Source organism: Salminus brasiliensis, chromosome 21 (genome assembly GCF_030463535.1).
Source record: "Salminus brasiliensis chromosome 21, fSalBra1.hap2, whole genome shotgun sequence".
Taxonomy (NCBI): domain Eukaryota; kingdom Metazoa; phylum Chordata; class Actinopteri; order Characiformes; family Bryconidae; genus Salminus; species Salminus brasiliensis.
The window spans coordinates 25,457,538-25,475,013 of NC_132898.1; the positions used below are offsets into that span (position 1 = coordinate 25,457,538).

General features: G+C 40.7%; 2 protein-coding genes across 2 annotated transcripts in view; one reads left to right on the forward strand and one right to left on the reverse strand.

Moving 5' to 3' along the window:
- Positions 1–4,614: 4,614 nt before the first annotated feature.
- Positions 4,615–8,128, forward strand: cav4a (caveolin 4a). Its single transcript, XM_072666204.1, has 3 exons — positions 4,615–4,922; positions 7,159–7,346; positions 7,593–8,128. The coding sequence occupies exons 1-3, from the start codon at positions 4,704–4,706 to the stop codon at positions 7,741–7,743; spliced, it is 558 nt and encodes a 185-aa protein (XP_072522305.1). The 5' UTR covers positions 4,615–4,703; the 3' UTR covers positions 7,744–8,128.
- Positions 8,129–11,013: 2,885 nt separating this feature from the next.
- The window catches only part of sort1a (sortilin 1a), a 28,036-nt gene continuing 21,573 nt past the window's right edge, over positions 11,014–17,476 (reverse strand). Inside the window, exons 14-20 of the mRNA XM_072666043.1 lie at positions 17,026–17,216; positions 16,565–16,754; positions 15,225–15,341; positions 14,992–15,100; positions 14,078–14,190; positions 13,600–13,720; positions 11,014–13,467 (exon numbers count right to left, since the gene is read on the reverse strand). Of these exons, the coding sequence (XP_072522144.1) occupies positions 13,453–13,467; positions 13,600–13,720; positions 14,078–14,190; positions 14,992–15,100; positions 15,225–15,341; positions 16,565–16,754; positions 17,026–17,216 (856 nt within the window). The 3' untranslated portion in view covers positions 11,014–13,452. The remainder of the gene's footprint in view (positions 13,468–13,599; positions 13,721–14,077; positions 14,191–14,991; positions 15,101–15,224; positions 15,342–16,564; positions 16,755–17,025; positions 17,217–17,476) is intronic.

The following is a 17,476-nucleotide window of genomic DNA, read 5'->3' on the forward strand; positions in this document are numbered from 1 at the left end:
ATACAGCATGTTCTAGAGCAGGCCAAAGACCTTGACCCAACATCCGTGAGAACTGCCCAGAAAAAAACGCTTCTGTGAATTCAGTTACAGTGAAATTCCTTCTGTTTCCAATGAAATACAACCCAGTTAGAATTTAGCATTCGTTCTTATATCTGATTTCAACTTTCCCTGTTGGGATGAGACTGAAAACAACTGCTTTGTTGCATATTGTACATTGTAAACTTTGATTCTGTAAATATTCTATGATGAATAAGCCTGTACAAATGATCCAAAATGGAGTAAAATCCTTTTTATGATATCACAAAAACTGACCAAAGATATTCAGTCAACAGCTCCACCCTCTTATTTTTGTAATTTTGTGCAAAAATAACTTTTGATACCATTGAATTGAAATGACTAACTGTGCAATCATGTATTATTACTATAATTTTATAGTGTAAACGGAATATATATATATATATATATATCTCCCAAGCTAGCACAATTGTCCGTGCACTCTTCCCTCATCACTTCTATTTGATTTTGGCTGGTCTGTTAGCTGGTGCGGTGGCTTTGCTTGGAGAAGTGTTAAGCCCTTACCCTCTAATTGTCAGGTGCATTGCTAGAGCAAGGGGTTGCTACAAACAGCTGGGTTAATTGGCAGTACCAAATTGAGAGAAAAAGAAAAAATGTGATCTTTTTTTTTTTTTTATTTAAATAAAAAGAGAAAAAAAACATAATACCAGGTGTGGGCTAGAGGGGTATAAAGCCCCCTATCAGTGCTTCATCCCCCTTTTGGGATGAGTTTAGTAGTTGAGAATGAGGTGAGGTGGTGATCATCCAACATCCTGACCCCACTAACGCTCTTATGGCTGAATGCAATGAAATCCTCACAGCAATGCTTCAAAATCTAGTAAAAAGTCTTCTTCCCTGGACAGTAGAGACAGTTACTCTGACAAAAGCAGGAGAAACTCTTTTTAATACCCTTGATTATAGAAGAAAAAGGAATGAGTAGGTGTCCCAAAACTTTTGTCCATATAGTTTGGCCTTTTAATTGCAAAAGATAAAAGGAGGTCAGATAATATTCATGTAGAAAATAAACTATGGCACAAATGTTATAAGCAGACCTCATCTGTACATTGTCCTAGCTGAACTAAGGGGAACACACAGAGAAGAGGACAAACTGTCAGATTAGTCAATTACTGAGATCATTCCATCCTCCAATATCCCACAATGCCATCTGTGTGTGATACAACTAGCAAAGCTAACTAGCTATATCAGCCTGGTCCGGCTTGAATTCCAGAAAAGGTTCATTTAAAAGTAATTTATCTTGGATTTATATGGAGAGCCTGTGCTGGAATCATCATGGGATGAAGATATGTCCTGTTCTGTGCTTTAGGTTTCTAAATATTGCAAACATTCAGTGATTAAAACATTAATCCAACAGTATTACATCACTAGATTCCACCCACTGCAGCTAAGCCAAGAGGTAAACTCAGCTGGCCCTAATGACTGCACACACACACACACACACACACACACACACACACACACTTCCAGCCATCTGCCTGGTGGTGACATAGAATCCATTAGCTTCTTCATATACCAGCGTATCTAAACGCAGCATGGAGACAGGATGCTGTGCTGTTGTTATCACAAGATGTTCTTTCTGTCTCTGTCTCTGTCTCTCTCTCTCTCTCTCTCTCTCTCACACACACACACACACACACACACACACACACACACACACACACACACACACACACATTTCTTCCCATCCTCTTCAGTAATATAATAATGATTGACCTAATTGATAACTGCTATTATTGTGTTCTATTATGACATATTAACTATATGTTAAAATATTACAAGAGGTAAAATACTTTTATCATTACATTTTACTTACCTTATCGCCTTCCAAATATAATCACCTCTGGATTCTGCATGTTACTGTATAAAAATGTCATTCTGGATATTAATGTTATTATAACTTATTTCTAGATATAAATTTTATTACAACTTTATTCTAAATATGAATTCATTAGAACTTCATTCTGGATATTAATTTAATTACAATGTCTTTCCGCATATTAATTGTATTACAACTTCATTCTGGATATTAATTTATATCAACTTTACTCTGGATATTTTTGCTAGAACGGTTTGCTATATTATGTGTATTTGGGATATTAATGTTATTAGAACTTTATTCTAAATATTATGTAATTAGAATTTCATTCTGGATATTAATCTGTAAAATCTTTATTCTGGATATTAATTTATGAGAACTTCACTCTTATTATTAATTTATACAATTATACAATATATAATTTATATTATATATTTTTTTAAGTGGAAGAAACTTCTTTGTGGGGACTTTTGTGACTGCACGATGTGAAGTATGTGTGTAATGCATGCTGGGCTGATTGTAGTGTGGAAAATTATTTTGTGATGCAAATTATTTTAATCCCAAAACTATTCAATCCTGCACGTCAAAACACAGTAACACACAGAATAATAATTTTAAGCTTTGTAGCACAGAAGCACTGAATTGTACTACATTGCATTAAATTTGCCTCCAAATGAAAAACATTATATCAGCCTAGTTTTACCTGTGACTCACTTTTGATGTGATATGTTTTAATCATGTGATTTTCAGTGGATCACATCATTTAAGAGGAAGAGATGTCACCGCACAAATTGAGAGACAAAGAAGAAGTGCAATATTTCCTCCGATTTATTCCCTAAGCCGGCCGATGGGGCTATAAATAGAAGGTCAAGGATGATCTGCTAATGGCAGCGGTGGTTGGACAGGAACAGCTTTAAAAGCATATTGTGAAATCCTCTGAACACGGCAGAGCATTTTCCACATTATCCCAGCCCTGAGGAGATTGGAGAGTGACGTAATCAGCTCCTCTGTTTGTGCAGTGTTGTTCTGCAGACTCTGGTCTTTGTGTTTTGGGTCAGAAGTGTGTTGTTGTGTTGCTGATGGGCACTCCGCTAAGTGGTCATTTGCCTTTATGCAGAGCTGACAGGCCGGCACCAATCTCTAAACCATTTGTCATGTTAACTATCATGTAAAGCTTTTTCCAGCATCTACAGTCTCACTGCAGTGCACTTCTGAGGCTCCACCATATCTGCATATGTGATTCAGTTGGGTTTCTAACTGTGGATTATGGAGTTATTGTAGATGCAAAATCTGAATGTGAACATTCATACTCTGAATTCGTAGCAAACGGATGGTTTGCAAAAAGCAATTTAATCTCTGAAACAAGAGTGTATGCCTGAACACCTAAAATTCAAAATGTTGTTAACATAAAATCCATTTCTGGGGCACCTGAGTGGCTCCAGAAGTTAAATCCTGGTGATCCCACAGCCATCCATAAGTCCCAAAGCCCATTATCAGCTTCACTCTCTCTAGGTGGGTCAGGCGGCCCTCCTTCTCTCCTATCAGTCCTATCACACACAGGTTTAACCAAACCAGCAGGCATTTAGTGTTCTTCTGCAAGAATGTTGAGCTGATCAGTGGTGTTGTGTCTTAGCTACTGGGTTGGACATTGGGTGGAAATTTGGGCAGGGAGGTCTCTATTAAGTCAAATTTATATCAATATTTTCTGTGATCCCAAACCATTAAAAACATATTTAAAGAAGGTTATTTACAGAAGGCTATGGTTCTATTTTATCCATTTAGTACGGGCACTCCAACTCATCCCAAATGTGTTGGATTGTGCTCCATCTCTCCAGAGAACCCAGCCAACATGCTCATGTGGGGCTCACATTGGTGTAACGTAGACTAGGTGGGTTCCATGTGGGCTTCTAAATGGTTCCCATCAATACGTCCTATATAGGCCCCATTTGCAGTGTACAACCCAGATAGGGACCATGTTCACCCCTCCTGGTCTCATCACTGACCTGGCATCCAGACGTAGGACCCACAAGTTCTTCTTCCCAGTTGGGCTACCCACAACTGCTTCACAGCTCAGTGCTGGGGCCTGGTATTAGCCCACACCTGGTATTGGACACAGTAACCTTAGGCCCAGCACATCCTATCTAATTAAGTCCAAGTGGATACTTTGGACATATAGTGTGAGTGATACTGTATATGTTCATGTAATGGTAACGTATGATAAAAACTGTCCCCATGCTCTTTCCATAAGCTCCAATGATGTTCCACATGTTCTGCTCTTATAAATCTAAGAGACCATCAGATCTGTAAATGAACAGTACTGCTAATAATCAGAGAGAACCGTTTCACACTGAAAGCACTTTAAGGTTCCCTCGAGGGTAATGGAACCAAACATGTAAGTTCTTTCATTAAACACTTCCCAAATCCATAAAGGTTCATGGTCAAGAAGTAACACGACACTCAGTTTTGCCAGTATTGAAGTTGAGCTATGTGCGAAGTGAGGTCGTATTGAACAAGAGGCGACCCATCCCAGAGTATTTATAGCCCCTGGTGCAGAGGGGGGTGCAGATCTTCCCATGGGGGCCTGTTGGGGAATTCCTGTAAGAGCATGGTCACTTTCTTAATATAACCCTCAACTCCAGCAGAGCGGCAACATAACTAAAGCTCCTCAGCACTCAGTGGAGTGTTGGAGTGGAGAGTAGCTGAGGTACGTGAGGTGACTGAGGTATGTGAGGTAACCGAGGTAACTGAGGTAACGTTAACTGAGGTGCGTGTGACTGTTTGGACGTCTGTTTAGTGGCCTGGAGCCACTAAGTTCATGAGCGGCACCATGATGCGGAGCATGGCTGGAGTAGAAACAGAGATTGACCTGGAGGACGTTGGCGACAGTGAGGACAGCGAGGGTCAGCAACCGTGGAAGACGCAGCTGGAGACCGTGCTGGAGGAAGAGGAGGAGGAAGATGTTGTGTCGACGCAAAGCGACACCAGGCCACTGCTCAATGAGAGAGACCCACGACAGATCAATGAATGCCTAAAGGTACTCACTCACACAGCAGCACTAGAGCTCACACTTAATGAAGTTAAAGGGGCAGTTGGGTGAAATGTAGACTACTGGCCTGCAACCTAAGATAAACCTGATTTGCCAAGACATGTTTGGTGTCTGTAGTTTGCGTCTTTAGTTTTGCATGGGAGCTACAAGAATATATAGGCTTATAGTCATCGATTAGCATTAGCAAACCACCTGCCTAATATTGTGTAGGTCCCCCTCATGCCACCAGAACACCTTCAGAAGGTCTCTGAAGGCGTCCTGTGGTATCTGGCACCAAGAAGTTAGCAGCAGATCCTTTAACAAATCCTGTAAGTCATGAGGTGGGGCCTGTGAGGTGTTCTTCCACGGAGAACTTTTGGTAGGTACTGACCACGGTATGACAGGAATATCCCAAACCTGCCTGATGTTTTGGAGATGCTCATCTTGCTCAGATTCAGATTATGCTTGCAATACATCAACTTCAAGAACTTCAAGACTGTTCATTTGATGCCTAATATATCCAGCTATTGACAAGTGCCACTGGAGCCGGATAAACCAGGATAAACCAGTCCATTTGGATTGGTACCAAACATAACCTATGTGTTGGAATCAGGGTGGAAAACATAGTTCCTCTTGGGATTTCGCTACTTTTGCTCTTGATACTGTAGACAACCACAGCTGGGGACTTGATGGAGGATGAAAGCAGTGCTCAGCCAAGTTTAGTTTAGTTCAGAAACTATAGAAAAACTAATAAGGCCTTTTCAGTACTCCAGTACTAAGTGCAATGTCCCATAACAAAGAGCTCATTTTCTCACAGTGAAGCCATTTGTATGTATTATGATTGTGTTCTTACATAATTAACCCAGGGGTACTCAATATGTTACTTTAGTCCACTCTAGGCCGACACAGTGTGCAGGGAATCCCCTCATACACTTTAAAGGTGGCTCTAAAGCAAAAGAAGTGATCAAAAGAAAATCACTTACATAAGACACTCCAGACAGGCCCACCTTTTCTCGCACGTTCTGTCCATTTTATCTCAACTCAGCTCAGACTGTGTTGAATTTTCCAGACTGTGTTGAATTAGCCAAACAGCATTGTCCATTCCTATGCTAAGACACTACTGTTGACCTGAGAGCTGGTTCAGTAGATGCTGGTTCAGTGGACGCTTGTTGGTGGTGGAGGTTGGTAGCATACAGCTGTTCCTTGAAAGCTCAATTCGACTCTCAATGGGAGTGGGAATTCATATAAGGTCCCATTTTAAAATAGTTTATAGCAACACACTCACAAGGTTGTAGTCACCCAGTTATTTTAGCCACGGTGAGCTAATTAGCTAGCCAGGCAATACTTCTGTACTCCAGCACATTTTTGGAGAAGTTTGAACATAATGTAGATAAATGTTGTAAATAACTGTACAAGCCTTTAGCTTGCTAACTAGTAAAGTGAGCTAGCAGAGTAAAGTATAAGGGCGGTGTATTAGCAGTCAAGGATGACAGATGGAGTTTGCTACATAAGTATGAATGTAGCCTTCAAATACATGCTGTGAGCCATTTGAACTATGAAGTAGGACATTTCTGGAATTTCCTGGAAACCCCACGTTGGATTTCCTACTCGGAAAATCAGGAGACTTTAAAATCCAAGATGTCTGCACTTCTATGTATTTGACTCATTAAATCAGCCATACACACAGTATTGTCCAACTTGGACGCATTTGGATGCGCAAAATACTACATAAACTGGTACTGATAAGTGCTAATCTGGGACAAGGCAAACAGTGCTAACCTGGGACATAAAAAGTGGGACATATTTTGGTTAGATTTGCCGTTAAACAGTGGTAAACGATTGTCAAACCAGTAACATGTTTTGAAATAGTATACAATTATCAGCTCCAGCATCTGACCTCCGATATATAGATGGACCACAGCCACAGTTTTTCATGTATGTGTCTATGTAGTGTGTACTCTGTCTATGTAGTTCCCCAAGCTCTTGAGAGAAGGTTAAGGGTTTTTTCATGGTGCTATATTGGAACCATGACAACCTAAAAAAACATTTGCATACTTAACTGGTTCTTCAGATTGCTGAAAACCTCTGCAGAACCTATTGAAAATAGTTCTAGGGTTGCGATAGAACCATCATAGAAATTCGGTAGTTATGAGGGTAAGGAATTGCAGAATGGGCCCATATAGTGTTTCAGGGGTTAAAAGAGCCTGTGTGATGTATATGTGGTGTGTCTGTGTGTTCTGGTCAGGTGAGTTTTGAGGATGTAATAGCAGAGCCGTTGTCAGTGCGGAGTGGAGATCGGGTGTGGATCTGGAGTCATGCCCTCTTTGAGGTGTCCCGGGTGTGGTTCTACCGCATCATCACTGCACTGCTGGCCGTGCCCGTTTCCATCATTGCCGGGATTCTCTTCGCTATCCTCAGCTGCCTCCACATCTGGTGTGTAGTTGATCTCAGTGGTTATAATGTTATGGCTGATCAGTGTAATTCATACCATGTTCTAAACTATGTTAAACGATGTTTTTTTTGGGCCTGTATTTACAGAAATGAGATTGGTGACAGTCTAAGTCCAGTGTTTGTTAGCATCGTTAGTTCTTAACTCAAAAAGCAAATTATGAATACCGAACCCTTGACAATAACTTGCTGGCAAAACGCACTCATACACACCTCTCTCTTCCTCTCTAGGCTGTTCACTCCATGTGTAAAGGTGATCTTTATTAACGCTGGCTGGCTGGAGACTTTATGGAGCAGCGTTTTGCACATCATCATCCTCCCTTTCTACCAAAGTGTGGCCAAGTGCTGTGGAGGCATCAGCGTTCAGCTCACACGCCAATGAGGGACATACACTTACCAGGACCATGCTTTTTATTTTTTATGATTTTTTTAAATGGCAACTCCCACACAGAGCAGAGCAAAAGAGTCACTGGATGTGGTGACGGACCCCCAGCGTCTCTGTGGAGGCGTGAAGGCCAGAGAGGACTGGTGGAGGAGTGACAATTGCTAACTGCAAAAAAAAAGACAGAAATAAATGGACACTTACATGAGCTTTGTTGTGGTAAACCGGCAAGAATGGAAGTTTGGGGAGCTTCAGTTAGCATGTGCCAAGACGCATCCACTGCCATCTGTTCTAGGGCTGGTGTTAATAATAGAACAGAGTATGCTAACACTGAATACTGTACATTAGTGGAGACACTGTATTAGCATGTTTTTAGTCTCCGAAGTCGGCTAAAGGCTAAAATAACTAAAACTATGTAATGGAAGCTTATGAACAACAGTAAGCAAACGAAAATCATGCAAACACTGGGGTCGTCCCTCTGTTTCCAAGCATATCGTGGTCCATTGTCTCAATCTGGTGGGCACCCACGCTGACTGTATGCCACTGCTGATCCAACCTCGGACCACCTCCTGACTATCGTGCTGCATGCAAAAATAGCCAGCACAAGCAGAGATGAAAACCCACCAGATGGATGCATTATACACATGTATACACACATGTACACAGTCATATCTGAATATTATGGCCACCTACATACTAGTGGGAATAATCAACCTGGGCTGGATGGCACTAGTGAGACTTGTAGGTGTTCGTTATGGAGGGTAACTGCTCCACAGTGGAACGATTATTCTCTACCACTCACCAGAGTTGGTGTTTCTCTCTGGTCTCAATGGGCTGTGAGGCGCCACCGTTATGCCATTGGGAGGCACTCAGTGTGCAAGACGTCCATTCTCGATACACCTCCTCGCTATGTGGGATGATCTAGAGCTGCTGTAGTGGTGTACCAAGAATGGATTTCTCGGAAGTGTCACCCTGAGTCATACAAGTGGTGGCCCACAGGCCATTGATACCAAAGGGGAACAATTATATATATACGTATATAGTCGCTCCACTCTGGCGTCAATAGCCACCACTGGGAGGCACTCAAGTGCTCTGCGTGACAGTGATGATATACATATATGCATATATATAAAACTTTGATATAATTATAGAAGGATCAAGATACTTCATAAGAAACATACACTGCAGATCTAGAAGTTACCCAGTACTCAGCACAGTGTTTGGAATCACTACATTTGTAAATCTTGTCCAGCCATCATTTCCCTAAAAACGCAACCTTTCCAGGATCCAGTTCTCGAAGTCATTACTTCTCTCATTATTCACATTTGTCCGTTTGCACTAACTAGCCAACATTTACTTCACCTTGAGTTCACATCTCTCTCTCCCTCTCTCTCTTTTCTCTTACCCTCCCACCCCTTCCCTATTCAGCCTTTATCCATCTCTCACTCTCATTTGATGTAAATCTCTTCTTCACCACCTGGACCACCTGGAAAATGACGAGCAAGCTATCCTCTTGCCATCTGGAAGCTTGAATTTGATCTATACGTTAATCTGCTTTTATAGAGGTCAGTGTCAGAAATCATATAAGCACATCATCATCAAGGCATTTGAGGCAAGTGTATTACACGCATGTGTGAAGCATGTTTTCACAACGCTAATGGGAGTAATGGAAGCTTCCATTGCTGATTACATTAGCCTCATCGCTCCAGTGTCCCTGTTGTTGCACCACGGGTTTGTGAAGTGTAACTACAGCGGCCATGTTTTTATTTCATTTTACTGTGATGTGGATACTCCTACTCCTTAAAATCTCAAACACCACACATGCAGGGTAGTTAGCGAGGTTTGTCCTCCTGCATGTCCTCTTTTGTCTTAATATCCAACAGAGGACTATGAGCGTTCACAATGACTGCCTATTGAAGTATTCACCAAATGAAGGACCTCTTGTTTAAAATGGAACAAATTATTCCTCGCCGTTACAGGCCTGATTATGTGACTCACCATTCGTATGCTAATGTATGGCTATTGAGCTAACAAGAGCTGCTGCAGTGAGTGCTTGCTGGTGGACGCTTGAATTTTTCCACTGATCTGAGACCAGTTTTGATAGTCGTTTCATGACGGTTAAGGTTGGCACTTGGGAAGGCAAAGCTGTTCCTAGATCTGCATAAATGGGCTTCATTTCAGGGATGTACTGCTTTTCAGACTGGTGCACAGCGTGATCATAATCGTGTTACTGAGGATATCTCCATTTCTCTTCGGACTGTCACCCTCTAGTGGTTGGGAGAAGACATGTGTAAAGAAATAGAACTAGAGGCCTGCAAATCACTTCCGAAAATATTCACAATTGCTGTACATTTTAAAGGGCCTTTTTTCTTCACTTTTTGGAAAACACAGTCAAAGTCCAGAGCATTGAGTTCTGGCAAAGAAGCATTTAAGAACTGCTGCCAGAAGTGACAACTCAAAGTGTGGTTCCAATGCAGAATCCTGATCCAATTCAGACCACATCTCAGGGGTACAGGCATGGCATTTGGATGTGCATCTATATATAAACACAGTTCTTTCAGAATGCTGTGGGAATGCTATCTTAGTTGCCTGGCAAAGAAACACACAAGCCAGGTCCAAGATTAGAAGCATCCACACCCTCGCAGAACACACCAACTTTTCTTTCATAAAGTCAACATTAAACACGGCAGATGTTTACCCAGACACTTAAAGAGGCTCCTTGTTGATTCACATTCAGTCTATTAAAAATCATACAGCACTTATACCTATTTTTATACCCCATATACATACACTCAGCCCACCCAAAAGTGGAGCAAAATCATTTGTGTTCCTATTAAAGTAGCCAGTGAAAAGAGGCACAAGGCAGGGGTTTCCAATAAATTGGTCAGTGAGTGGAAGCACAAGGTAGGAGTTTCTAATAAAGTGGCCAGTGAGTGGAAGCACAAGGCAGGGGTTTCTAATAAAGTGGCCAGTAACTGGAAGCACATGAGATGTTTCTAATAAAGTCCCCAGAAAGTGAAAGTGCAAAGTAGGTGTTTCTAACAAAGTGGCAAGTCAGTGCAGGCACAAGGCAAGGGGTTTTCAATAAATTGGCCAGTGAGTGGAAGCAGAAGATAGCGCTTTCTAATAAAGTGGCAAGTCAGTGGATGCACAAGATATAGGTTTCTAATAAAGCAGACATGGAGTGTGTGGTCAGCTTTCCGGTGCCTTTCCCTATATGGCACTTGCAGGTCTTAAGGCTTGCAGTTAGACAGAAACTCAAGGACTGGATAAAAATGTTTGAACGTCTTTATTCTGATTGAAAAACAAACAAGTGAGGACAAACAACTACGTTTAATATGTTAACTCAAACGGCGTCAACATATGAAAGGTAGTTACAGACAGTAGCTTACTGTTAACATTTTATTTACAGCATTGGAAACAATGTTGTTACTCGCTCCTACTCCCTTTTACATTCAAAGGCTGGATTGCTGCATATATTTTGCTTGTTTTAAGTCATACCATTACGCCACAGAGCCAAACAGATCCAGTAAACAACCGTTTAAACCCTCTAGCTTTACCCATCACACTGTGAAGTGACTAAAGGGAGTATAAGGGCCCCTGAGGTATGTATTTGTAAGGGTGTGCATAAGAAATACTGTACTCGTGTCATTATGTGACGTGTTCAGCTGGGAACCTTAAGTGTCATATTCAAAGAAATTAAGTCCTTGTATTGTTATGCTGGGCTTTACACATCTTTTATTGCCATAAATTGTAGTAGACTGGGTGTTTTGCAACACTGTCAAAACACTAAATGTTTATAGTTAACATTAAGACAGTCTTCATCTAAGACATAATTATTGCTATTCTTTTTATTAGGATCATAATTAATTGGGTATATAGTTCCGATAAGCTTTGAGGGAACTTAAGTGTTTTAAAACAACTATAGCTTTGCTTAATTAATGCATTAATGTCATTCAGAATGTAAAGTAATCACAACCTGTAATCTTGACGATTCACAAAAAAGAAAATGACCAGAAAACCCTGCAATCATGCCATCAGGAGCTTTTGTTTATCAGTGCACAATTTCTAAACGAATCAGCTTATTTTAAGTACAATAAAGATTCTGGATCATCAGTGAGGAACTGCAGTGCAGGTGTGCAGGTGTGAATCCCCCATTAAGTAACAGAACAGGGAAGGTATTAGAAGCAGTTAAACAGAGGACACTCTGTAAGAGAAGAAAGTCTCCCTCTCTCCCTTTCTCTCTCTGTCTGCTAAAGAACAAACCCAACTCTCAAAACAAGACTCCAGAATTGTCATCAGATCATCAGCTGATTTGTAGCTTAAGTCGTAAATACAGCCTTCAATTCTGAGCCAAAACACTTTTAACAGCACAGTGTAGAAGATCATCACTGTCATGCAAAAACCTTGCATCTTCATTTTTGCCTTTTTTCCACTTTTTGCCATGAATGTGAATCTGGCAGTTGGTCTTTACATTGTGTGAAAAGATCATGATGAATGGAGATACAAGACTTCCGTGTGACAATGACAACATTTTTTAGCCTGTATAAACACTAAAGGCACTAATGGCAAACGTTCCTTGTTCTTTTACTTAATTATGAATTATTGCTTTACACCAGTGATCTCCGACTCTTCTGGAGAGCTACCTTCCAGCAGACTCTGGATCCAACCCTAATCAACCCCCAATCACCCCCAAACCAGTGACTTACTGCCTTCAAAAGTCTTTGACTGAATGTGTTAGATCTGGGTTGGAGTTGAAACCTTGCTGGAAAGTACAGTAGCTCTTCATAAAGAAGATTGGAAACCACTGCTCTATGCTTGTATGTAATCTGTGGAAACAATTATTCAAGAGGTGTTCAAGCTGAGTAACCAAAAAAGTTCTGTTTTTTTTTTTAAACAAATAAAAAAGAAAAAAAAAAAGAAAAGAAAAACAAGGATTTGGTGAAGACCTACTATCTATGCTAACACCAGGGCATTTCATTTGGTCTCATCACTGTGTGTAATAGTTTTTAATTACAAGCCATCATCTGATATTTTACCAATATCTGTACCAAAGCTCACTAGTTCTGTTTAATCAGTATCGCTTGGATACGGATCAAACTATTTGACTAACGCCTTTTACTGAAGATTGTCCATTATAGATTCCTTTCTTATAAGACTAAGACTAATCTGTGACTGGACGCTCAGTCCTTAGGTCTTAAGGTATATGCTAGAACCAGAAGGTGCTAGAAAATTCACAATTCACTGCTAAAAACATCAAATGCACACACAAACCACAACCAACCAAGTCAAGTCATCTGTTCCACACCTGCAGAAGATGAAACACAGGGAAAGAAAAAATAATAATAGGCACTGAGAAATAAAACTGTCAAGACAAAAATATTGCCAATGACTTAGTTGTGCTCTTGTCCAGTGGCTGGATTCAATCCACTGGAAAACGTCTATCCTTTCATTTCCCGGTTCTCAAGAAAAGCGGTCCAGTCTGTTTTCAGCCCCAGAGCTTTGGTGAACTTACGCAGGAAGCTGAGGAGCACAGGGTTTAACAGACACTACTCAGAGAATGAAGACAGGAAGAGACATTAATGATGACACACACACACACACACACACACACTTGGAAGGGTCGAAACACAGGACTGGAAAGGTAGGCATCCTGGTTAGTCTTTAGTAGGCTTTAGGATTCCACCTAAAGTTGTGTTCTGCTGGACTTCAGGCCAGCAGGTCCTACAGAAACACAAAATATCAAAATCCATTGTGAATAACTGTGATAGTGTCACTGCTATATTAATCCAAACCAGTGCAAGAAACATCAAGCCAACAACACTTCAAACTGTCCTAGCTTTAAGTTCTTAGTACCTCATCCGAGTCGTCATTGTAATGCGTCTTCCCTGCTTCTGTAGTGTCCAGGTCGTCCACTCCCTCAATGCCATTAGCTTCGACATGTCTCTGCATCTCTGAGTAGCGGTGAACCAGGAACCTGACAGGCATACACATACCTATGTTAATATCAACAGTAGTAAAACTCCTGCATTAAGCATGGCTTTATCATCATAAATGAATAATTAACACCTCTGCCTTATTAATATTCAGTTAGTAAGCTTAATACTTATAATTCTGGGGCTACAATGAATCATACAGTTATTATTATCAGTATTACTATGAAACAAATAATACAATGCAGCATGGGCTTGAAATTTGAACCAAAACAAGGCAAGAAAGGTTACATAAGGTGAAAGAAATATGAAATCATGGCTTGGCTAGAACTGAATGTGAACGGACAAAGCTTCATATAGGTAATCAATCAGTTAAAGCATTAATGTTTAAGTGAACTAACCTTCCTCCACAGACATACTTCTTGATGAGCAGAACCCCAGCCACAGCACTGATCAGCAGAATGATGATGACTACAGCTATTACTGGAGCGACACTGCCAGAGTGAGCCTCCGACTGAGAGGACAAAGGTGAAATATATAAGGTAAGGAAAGAAAAAAAGGATGTGAACAAATCCATTATATATAAGGTGGTATTAACTTCAGGCTCCTGTAGATGGTGTTAAAAGAGGATGATCTGGGTATAAATATCTGCAGGATGTGCAACAGGATTTATTCATTGAGAAGAGGCGGTACAGTGCAGTGAATGCCTCTATGGATGTGTGGAAATGTGTTGCAAAGCAGATGACTTTCAAAAAGGAGTGCTTGCATTTGAGGGTGCCAAAGGCCACAGTTTGAAGGAAGTAGCTGAATTTGCAGGTGTATCAAAGTGTATTTTTAAAATGCAAAACTGCATACCATCAACATGTGGAGCAGAGTGGCACGCAGAGAGAGGCCTTTACTCACTTCTGCTCAAGAATGATGAGAATTTCCTGGACACTGGGATTTCTGCCACTGCCACTATATGACCATATGCTTCGATAAACCTGCAAATTCAGCTTCTTCCTTCACACTATGGCCTTTGACAATTACTCCCTTTTGCCCATTATTAACACCTACTTTGCAACCTATTTCCCACACCTAAAATGAGACATTTTCTGCACTGTTCCACCTCTTTTTTTAGCCTGATCATCGGGCAAGCCATCTGCAGGACAAATGTTTTGTCCAGGAAGAGGTGTATGTGTCTTTAACTTAATGTAACATATTTTTGACCTGAGGTGGCCAAACATTTGCATACGACTGTACATAAAGCCTACAAAATCTATGTTTTTCTACGCTGCAGCTAAAGCTACAAAATCAGACTGAAAAGGTTCCTCACCAGCAGTTCTGGTCTTAGCAGGTTACTGACACACTTTTTGCTCAGGTCAATCACCCGCCTCTCTGGCACTTTGCCTCCCTCACACCGATCGCCTGGGATCTTCCTGTATCTGTTGCAACACAAACATTAAAGCAAAAAAAAAAAACAGGTTAGGTACATTACTATAATTAGAACTCTATATACTCTTTTGTAATTGTAGTTAGTTCTGAAATCTTTCAGTAGGGGTGCAGTACCCGCTGGTCTGTAGCTGTTCTTTACGGCCATGTAGGCAGAACTCGAGCGTGTGGCCTTTCAGGTCCGGCTGCTCCACACACTCAGAGCTGTTTTCTGCACGGTAGTATCCAAAGTCACTGCAAGAAAGTAAGAGGGGTGAACAGAGGAAGGATATTGCCTTTACATCAAACACTCGAATGTCTTACCGATGGCTTTTCAAACCAGCTATAGATAATGAATGGAAAGCGTGAAACACAATGTCTCTGGAATCCAAACATGGGTTAGACTACCAGACATGAAAACTCATGACATGACAAGGTCAGCAATCAGTGCCCTATAGCAGGAAATCATCAGTGATTTTAACATGAAAATTTTGCAACATTCTGGTTCTGGCTAGTCTACAGACACTGATCATTAATCGTACTCACACCACCTCAGTGCTTGGTCCCAGAAATTGCCACTTGTAATTTGAAGGATCTTAAGAATCTATGAAATGTTCCCACATAACCAGAGATTGCCTGGATTAATACATCATAGCCTGGATGTTCATATCCAAACAAAAACTAAATTTACAGTCAATGCTAGATAGAGCAGCATTAGGCTAATAAAGTGGGCCTGTTTATGTCACCTAAATAAGTCAGAAATCATACTGCACTGCAGGAGATCCTTTTCATTCTCTTTTTCCTTCTAATTAAGACATCATTAAAAGCATGGGGTACACATTTGTAAACAGGTGTGAACTACGGCAGTAGTCCTATGTTGAGCTCTGTTTTCGCAGTTAACCATAAAAGACGTGGTTCTGTATTGGCAGGTTTTGTTATTACATTACATTACAATTACTAAAAGAGCTTAAGATTGGGTGAATTATGGAAGAATTCACTCTGGAATTACTGCATACTACATAGCAGACCTGTCAAAACTCTGCACACAGTTGATCTATAGTGGAATAAAATTATGGATTGATAATCAAATATTTCAGCTTGAACAGGCCTTAAAAATTAGTTATATTAGTTGTAATAGCAGATTGTAATGCAAATAAATTGAGATTTTGGCATCTATTTACCAAGATGAGATTGAGGACAACTCTAAGCCCAACGTTTGTTAGCAACATTAGCCTAACATGTCTCATGTTGAACCAACATCAACATGTCTTGGTTGATTGACTGTATCTGGGGGCACTGATCGCTCATGTTCATTCGATTTTTGGCCAATAAGAATAAAAGTGGGTCTAATTTTATTTGGATAGCACACTTTAACTCCCAATACATAAACTATTAACTTGTTGATCTACAAACCATCTAAACTGTACTATCCAAATACAATCAGAAAGTGTTTACAGCTAGTAAAACAGCCTTTTCACCATTGAAAGTCATCCAGTGTGCACAGGCATGGCGTTGGCTGCTTGGTGATGACATAATCCCTTCCGTTCCAGCACACAGAGTCTTTCCGTAACCGCAGGAACCTCTCCTTGTACCCCAGCAAGCAGCCGTCAGCCGGATCGCTGGTGTTGTCAGAGTGGGCCAGCCACTGTATGTAATCCCCCTCGCCACCTGCAGGGGGAGACAGAGAGAAACCTGGCTCAGGTCACAGCCAAACCTGCAGTATGTTTATTTCTGTGTTATCTGAATGAGGAATTTCAAGCACCCAGAAACACTATAAACACAGACATGCTACACTAATAAGCAAAGTCCCAGCTAGAATGATCTCTTTCTCCAAGCTGTTCAAAACAGCATGTGACACAAGTGGTCATAAAGAACTCACTATACCTGATTGTGTCACACATTAAAACATATACAGGCATATTCACATACACATACTCACAGTCTCTGGAGAAAAGCTGCTTGAAGTCTATGGTGACAGAGACCCAGTACTGACTCAGCATGGACTCCCTATAACCCCACAGACTGAGGTTCATGGACCGAGCTCCAGGCTCAGAGGCTAATCCCGTAAAGTATATGGGTTCATCTGTGAAGTTGTACACATGCCAACACTGGCCCTCGTCTGTGGAAAATCTGACATCAAAAGTAAAAATGAAAATAAAATGTTAAGTCAGTTAAGTATTATAGAATTTATTTTTTATTATTATATAAATACTGGTCAGCTTTGTAAACACATATGCTTTCAAATAGCAAACAAAATGTATGATCAGCTAACAGTTTCTGCAAAAATCAGTGGTGAATAAATTTGCAATCTGACAGATGATATAAATACAAGAAATAAGAGAAGATAAAAATTGAAAGAAGTGATTAGCTTTAATTATCCAGCTGTTCTT

Coding starts and splice junctions, on each gene's coding strand:
- cav4a (XM_072666204.1), top strand. CDS start 4,704: ATGAGCGGCACCATGATGCGGAGCATGGCTGGAGTAGAAACAGAGATT. Junction 4,923..7,158: donor AGATCAATGAATGCCTAAAG/GTACTCACTCAC, acceptor TGTTCTGGTCAG/GTGAGTTTTGAGGATGTAAT. Junction 7,347..7,592: donor CTCAGCTGCCTCCACATCTG/GTGTGTAGTTGA, acceptor CTTCCTCTCTAG/GCTGTTCACTCCATGTGTAA.